The sequence below is a fragment of the Lygodium microphyllum genome, chromosome 15, assembly GCF_053477565.2.
Source record: "Lygodium microphyllum isolate KBCC chromosome 15, Lygodium_microphyllum_v1.1.10, whole genome shotgun sequence".
Lineage (NCBI taxonomy): Eukaryota > Viridiplantae > Streptophyta > Polypodiopsida > Schizaeales > Lygodiaceae > Lygodium > Lygodium microphyllum.
The window spans coordinates 99,455,053-99,462,418 of record NC_141149.1 but is presented as its reverse complement, the minus strand read 5'-3'; the positions used below and the strand labels follow the sequence as shown (position 1 = coordinate 99,462,418).

General features: G+C 38.4%; 1 protein-coding gene across 1 annotated transcript; it reads right to left on the bottom strand.

Annotated features, from left to right (window-relative positions):
- Positions 1-677: 677 nt before the first annotated feature.
- LOC148024815 (RNA/RNP complex-1-interacting phosphatase) lies at positions 678-1,720 on the bottom strand. Its single transcript, XM_087694456.1, has one exon. It carries the CDS (start codon positions 1,651-1,653, stop codon positions 979-981), a length of 675 nt encoding a protein of 224 aa, XP_087550582.1. The 5' UTR covers positions 1,654-1,720; the 3' UTR covers positions 678-978.
- Positions 1,721-7,366: the final 5,646 nt, after the last annotated feature.

The following is a 7,366-nucleotide window of genomic DNA, read 5'->3' as shown; positions in this document are numbered from 1 at the left end:
ATGTTAGTGTAAATAATTCTAATTTGCAAACTTATCCTTCACACAACCGAATATATTAGATTACCTACGACTAAGCAATTCAAACAACAAAACAAGGGCAATATCAAATGATCTATTGTTGATCATGGATAACGACCACTAGCCCTTTCAATATCTCATTATTGATGGGATGGCAAAGCATTTCAAACAACAAAACAAGGGCAACATCAATTGACCTATGGTCGATCATGGATCATAGCTCCTAGCAATTTCAATGTGTTGGTATGTATAGGATGGCAAAGCAATTCAAACAACTAGACAGGGGCAACATCAATTGACCTATCGTCAATTGACCTATTGTTGATCATGGATCGTGGCTCCTAGCGATTTCAACGTGTTGGTGGTCTCAATAGGATAGCAAAGCTCATGTCAAGCTCTTCTCCCATACCTTGGGCTTCAACTCAAAATTCGTAACGCTTTGAACACTTTTAAGGGTGTCCATACTACACCTTATATGTTAGTGCTAATAATTCTAAGTTAAGCTTGTCCTTCACACAGCTGAATACATCAGATTACCTGTGGCTGAGCAATTCAAACAAACAAGGGCAATATCCATTGATCTATTGTTGATCTTGCTTCATGGATCATGGCTACTAGCAATTTCAACGTGCTCTTGTGTCAAGCTCTGCTCCCATAACTTATGAGATGGAAGCTGCATACATTGAAGATTAATATCATAAACTGTTGTCCACATGCCAATGCGATGAAGGAAAGGTCCGAATGAGGCCACACGAAAACGATCAACCATCATCATTTCCCAATGCTTCAGGCAGAAGCTCTGCAAACTATTTAAGAGCAACAGACCTGATGGAAAATGCTGGCATCTGCATCTCAAGGAGATCATTTACACCTTGAAAACCAAAATGTAAAGCATGCATGATACACCCAGTTCGGACATATATACAGAAAATAGCTAGCTATACAACCTGGAAATGACTGTCAGAAAGTGTTTCTACCCATGGTCTGCCATAGACAATACGCGCAGACAAGCTTTTGGGAGATGTAGACATACACAGCAAAGGAAAGGCTCATCAGGATAATGTCTCTGATGTCTCCCTTCTCGCGGGGGGAGAGAGTCCCTACTAAACCCTGTAAGAGGCGGCGCATTGTGCTCATTGCAGTCATAGCCAGCGGTGTGCGGCGCAGTGATGGCGTCTGCAGCTTTGAGGATGACTCCGGTGTAGGATCAGGGGCACCTGATAAGCCCGCCTTGTCCCTTGGTTCTGCCACCCGCATGCCATCGATGGGGCTGCCCTCGGATGCAGCCGTGCTCTTCCACGCCTCTGCTGATGCTGCGGCACAAGTTGCCTCTGTTGATGCCATGGCAACCGAGCACGCCGGATCTAGGATCGATGGCTCAGGAGGGTCAGCATCGATGCCAGAGTCAGGAGCGTCCTCCGCGCAGGAGGCATGTTGGTGGGAGGTGGAGACATGGCATGGAAGGTGAGCTGCTGGTGAAGAGAGGGGTTTGGTGATGGCCAGGAAGAGGCGAGTGGGCGAGGGAGGAGAGGGTCGGGAAGACCCGTAGCAGAGGGAAGGCGAGGAAGGACAATCTAGGGCCGACGAGAAGGAGAAGCCTGTGTATCCATACCCTACAGGAGAGGTGGAAGCCATGGTTTCTCTCTCTCTCTCTCTCTCTCTCTCTCTCTCACCACAACACAGGAGGAGGAGGAAAAGTATGAATGAAAGATGAAGATGATGATAATAGATACTTCTTGTGGACTGAAAAGTGTAAAGCTCATTAAGATGTAAACATGGGCACTTAGCTTCCATGCTACGCTTTCCAAGTGCGTCTCTCTCTCTCACGTTTAGATAGTAAGCCTAGGTTCATACGAGTGGAGGCAATAGAAGGCCATAGGGGTGTGTTCTGTTCATGGAAGCATACAATTTGTGGAAATTTCTCCCCCTCTTTTCAAGACCCACTTCTCTACTGGTGACCCTCTTCCTCCCCCCTCAGAAATCCACCTCTGTCGCTCTCTTTTCAGCTGCAAATGCAAAGGGGTGTTGATCTTTCCAACACCAATGTCTTGGATGCATTAATTAGCACCCTACCATGTTACCTCTGCTGTTCAGTGTGAGCTTCTAGGGTGGAAGTCACAACAACGGTGTGTATTGCCTCTGCTATTGTCTGAATCCACCCTAAATCTATGTGAAAGAATCTGTGAGTGTTTATGGAAAATATTTTGTAGGTTTCTTCTTAAGTTTATAGGTTTTCTAACTATCCCTCCATGTGAGAGGTGGCTACCCAAGCTTGGTATGAACAATCCTTTGTAAATCAAAGAAGATGTCCTCTCACACACATACTCATTACTACTATTATTATTCATAGCTTTCTTCTTATGATCTTTGCTCATAATCAACATATTCTATGTGATGAAAGCACCCCAAAGTTTCGTATGAATAGTCCTTTGTGACTACATATATCCTAATAAAAGAAGGTCGTCTCTAGGGAGATAAACACTCATTCTTCTTATGACCTCACACCAATTATAATATTATAACTAAAACGAGGTTAAATTTTAGAGTTGAAAACCTTCTCACAAAAAAATTTCAAGGTTTTTTGAATTTAACAATTCACTTAACACTAAGCTCGATTTTCATGAACATTGGTTCTGGACCCTCATGTTTGATTTTGTGCAATTGATTCTTATCCACTTTTGTGCAATTGTGGTGTACAGATCGGATGTTGTATGCGTATGTAGCGAGCATTGGAAGGTCCCCAAGAACAAAAAAACTCTACTTTAACACAAACAACAAGAGAGAAGACTTGCACGACATGAAGCAAGCGCGTCAAAATAAATATTGGCACCACGCCTAAGATGCGCGCCCATCAAAATGATAATTTCTTCTAAATAACTTGAATACACAATATCGCCTAGTGCTTCCCAACGCCACCGCTGCCTGCTCTACACATCAATTGAAGCATTCACAATTATTAGAAAATAATAAAATTAAATAGACAAAAGTGAATACCTAGCAGTCTTCAGCTACAAAATAAATAAATTGGTTAGAACTCAATCCTAACCTTAATTTATTACGAGTGCGCACTCTAAACTCATAAACGTCCATTAATTTAAATATATATTTTGCGAAATCATCCACTTACACATTAAATTAACAAGACGCCTGAAAAGAACAGGCGTCCCCATCGACTTTTCGCACAAGGAATCCACTTGTGTATGAGCCCGGCGGCAACAAATATAATTTTACAGAATCCATTGCAAAACCTCACGGAATCCACCGTGGAATATGCCTCCTGGTATCATACCCCCGGGGTGGGATAGCAATTGTCCTCAATTGCTATTAGCTCAATGTGGAGCCAGCAGTGAGGGGTAAGCACTTAGGTCTCGAGCGTGCATCCATTGGGCGTCTTCAACATGATGATTTTTAAACTTAACCAAATATCTAGAATATCTACGGCCAGTTCTAGTGGTCATAAAGTCAGTATCTAGAATAGTTTCAAGTTCAAGGATTTCAGTTTCTTCTTCTAACAAAGGAGGGTTTTCATAGACAGGATGTACATGTATTTGGCCTCTAAAAGGTCGTAATAAACTGATATGAAGAATGTTGTGGATTTTCCAGTGTTGTGGTAATTCTAGTTTAAATGCATTGTCATTGATTTTGTGAATGATCTTGAAAGGTCCATAAAATCTAGGGGCTAACTTTACAACAGGGTGTTTGTCAACACTTTGTAATCTTCGCTTTTCAATACGTAACCAAACATAATCATCAACTTTGAAACTCATAGCTTTTCTTTTCTTGTTGGCTTTTTTTGTGTATGATTGTTGGGCTTTCGCAATCATATCTTTAACTTCATAAAAAATAGTAGCATGCATGTTAGCAATATCATTAACAGCTTGAACTTTGTTTGACAATGATGTAACTAGGATAGGTAATCTATATCCATAAATGATTTCAAATGGTGCTTTTTGTGTAGCTGTATGTGGTGTGTTATTCTATGCAAACTGAAGTAAATGTAAATATGTATCCCATGTTTGTGGTTTTGAAATTGTGTATGCACGCAAAGGATCTAAAATGGTACTGTTAGTAGCTTCTGTTTGTCCATTTGTTTCAGGATGAAATGTAGATGAAAAATCAATGTTTGTTCCTAAATTAGCAAACAAAGTAATCCAAAAATTATTGCAGAATCTAGAATCACGGTCAGAAATAATAACTTTTGGCAAACCATGATTAGTGAAAACTGTTTTAAAAAACAATTGAGCAGCTTGAAATGCAGTTAACGTTTTCTTGCATGGAATAAAATATGCTTGTTTGCTAAACCTATCAACAATAGTCCAAATCATGTCATGATTAGCCTTAGTGTTAGGCAAACCAGTGATAAAATCCATTGAGATTTGTTTTCATGGTCGTTCTGGAATTGGTAAAGGCATTAATAAACCATATTGTTTACCATGGTGTCATTTAACTCTTTGGAAAATTAAACATTAAGATACAAAGTTAGATACATCAGATTCCATGTATGGCTAATAAAAATCTTCAATTAGTGTACGCAAAGTAGAAATAATTTCTCTATGGCCTTGGTATGGGGGACAATGAATTTCATGCAAGACAAATGATCGAAATGGAATAGTTACACATAATCTTTTTTCATAGAACATAAATCCATCAGCGTAAGATAATGAATCAATGGGAATCCAGTTATTTGCAACTAATTTATTCCAATCAGCTTGAAAACTAGGGTCTTGGTCGTAGGTATCTTTCATAGGGAGAAGAGAGTCAAAAGATATCACAGAGATATTATGAATAGTCGGTCTTCTACTTAAAGCATCGGCAACAACATTCTCTTTTCCGGGTTGATATTGTATGAGTGGATGAAAACTTTGAATAAAAGCAGCCCATTTAATGTGTCGGTCAGATATTTGTGGTTGACTAAGGAGATGTTTAATGCTTTGTTGGTCAGTTTTGATCATGAATTCTGATCCCATTAAATAATGTTTCCATTGATGTAAAGCTTGTACTACATCTAGCAATTCCTTATCATAGGTAGAATATTTAAGTTCAGAGGGTTTAAGTTTGCAGCTAGAGTAGGCTATGGGATGGGAATCTTGCATAAGGACTGCTCCTATTCCAGATCCACTAGCATCAGTAACTACTAGGAAAAATGGTCTATTGAAGTCAGGTAATTGTAATACAGGAGCATGAGTTAAAGCATTTTTCAGTAAATCAAAGGACTTTTGTTGATTGTCGGACCAATGATACACAATGCCTTTCTTTAATAATTTTGTCAAAGGTAATGCAAGCAATGAAAAATTTCTCACAAATTTTTTGTAAAAGCTAGCAAGACCTAAGAAAGAACGTAATTCGTGTACATTTTTAGGTATTGGCCACTTCAAAATTGCTTCTATCTTTTTAGGGTCAACTTTAATACCTTCAGATGAAACAATATGTCCTATGTATTCAATTTGTGTTTGGAAAAATTCACTATTTTCAAGATTAGCATATAATTGATTCTGTTTCAATCATTTGAAAACCAAAGATAAATGTTCATAATGCTCGTTTTCATTCTTACTGAAAACCAATATGTCATCAAAGAAAACAATGACACAATGCTGATGCTTCAAAAATATGCGATTCATCATATGACTGAATGTGGCTGGTGTATTAGTTAAACCAAAAGGCATAACAAGGAATTCATAGTGTCCAAATTGCATTCTAAATGCAGTTTTGAATATATCAGATGTGTCCAATCATAGTTGATGGTATCCAGATTTAAGATCTATCTTGCTAAATATTGTAGATCCTTGTAATTTATCCATAAGATCATCTACCCTAGGAATCGGATATCTATTCTTAACAGTGATCTTATTTAGGGCACGATAATCAATGCACATCCTATAGGTATTATTTTTCTTCTTCACTAATAGGACAGATGCACCAAATGGAGAACTACTAGGTCTAATGAGTCCTCGGGTTAACAATTCTTGAACTTGGGCTTGAATTTCTTTCTGTTCAATTTGGTTATGTCGATATGGTGCTTTACATGGTGGTTGTGATCCAGGAACTAAGTCTATTTTGGAATCTTCGGGACGTATAAGTGGTAAGCCAAGTGGTAAGTCAACAACAAAACAATCTTGAAATTGTGAAAGGAATTGTGTGTGCCTAGGATGCATCTGATTTGCTTTAGCTTCAATTTCATTCACCCATATTAAGTAGGATTTGCTACCTTTTTGTAATGCACATTTAGCCTGTGGATAACTAAGCAATGGAAAATTATCGAAAGTGTGCATACCATGCAATGTGATTTGTTTCCCATTAGAATGAATCTTCATTGAATGTGTAGAATAATCTATATCGGGATTATACTGATGACGCCAAGGCCTTCCTAAGATAATGTCACTAGATTGTAAAGGCACAACTAAGAAATTTCTACATTCAATATAGTCACCAATTTTAATTTCTAAGGCATGCACTTCTTGTGTTCCATTGTATCTAGTGCCTAAGAATGCAGCCTTGATGCGATAATGAGTAGAAACAGTACGTAATTTCAATTCCTTGACCAATTTTGCAGAAATAAAATCGTGTGTACTCCCATCATCATGTAAAACAATCTTTTCTTTACCATGCACAAGACATTTCATCGTGAATAAAGAATGGGAATTTGGCATACCTGGTAAAGTATCTGAAGTAGTATCGATATCGTCATCATCTTCCGTGAAATCTGGCATTTCTTTATATTCTTCATATTTTGTCATTCCCAAATAGTTGATGTAAACAGTTGGCTTTTTGGTTTGACAATTCGCCGCTAGATGTCCAAGTTGATGACATTTGTAACAGACTATGGGTTTGGCTTTAGACACATTATTGGTAGTAGCGAAAAGTTTAGGAATGTTGGAATTTGGCTGGAAAGATGGCTTAGGATTTGGATTTGTGTTTGATGATAAAGCATGAGGTTGTATCCAAGATTTACGGAATGAAGATGGAAGGAAACGATTTTGATTGAATCTTCAAAAATTTGAATTGAATTGTTTTGAACCAAAGTTACCATTAGTTTGAAATTGTAGTGGTCGCTTCTCTCGTCCTCTAGTTTTGTCTTCAGTGTCATGGGCCAAGGAAATTGCATCTTCGAGAGTCATTGGCTTGAACATGTTCACCTCCGCATAAAAATGTCCAAGCAAGCCAGACATAAACTTGCGTTTATGGGTTACCTCTTGTACATCTTCGAGCATTCAAAGTTGCAATAAAGCATTCCAAAAACGCTCGGTATATTGTGAAATAGGCTCATGATCCCTCTATTGCAGAAGATCCCATTATTTGATTGCTTTTTCGTGGAATTAGGATGGAAGGAAATTCTGCAAAAATTTCTTTT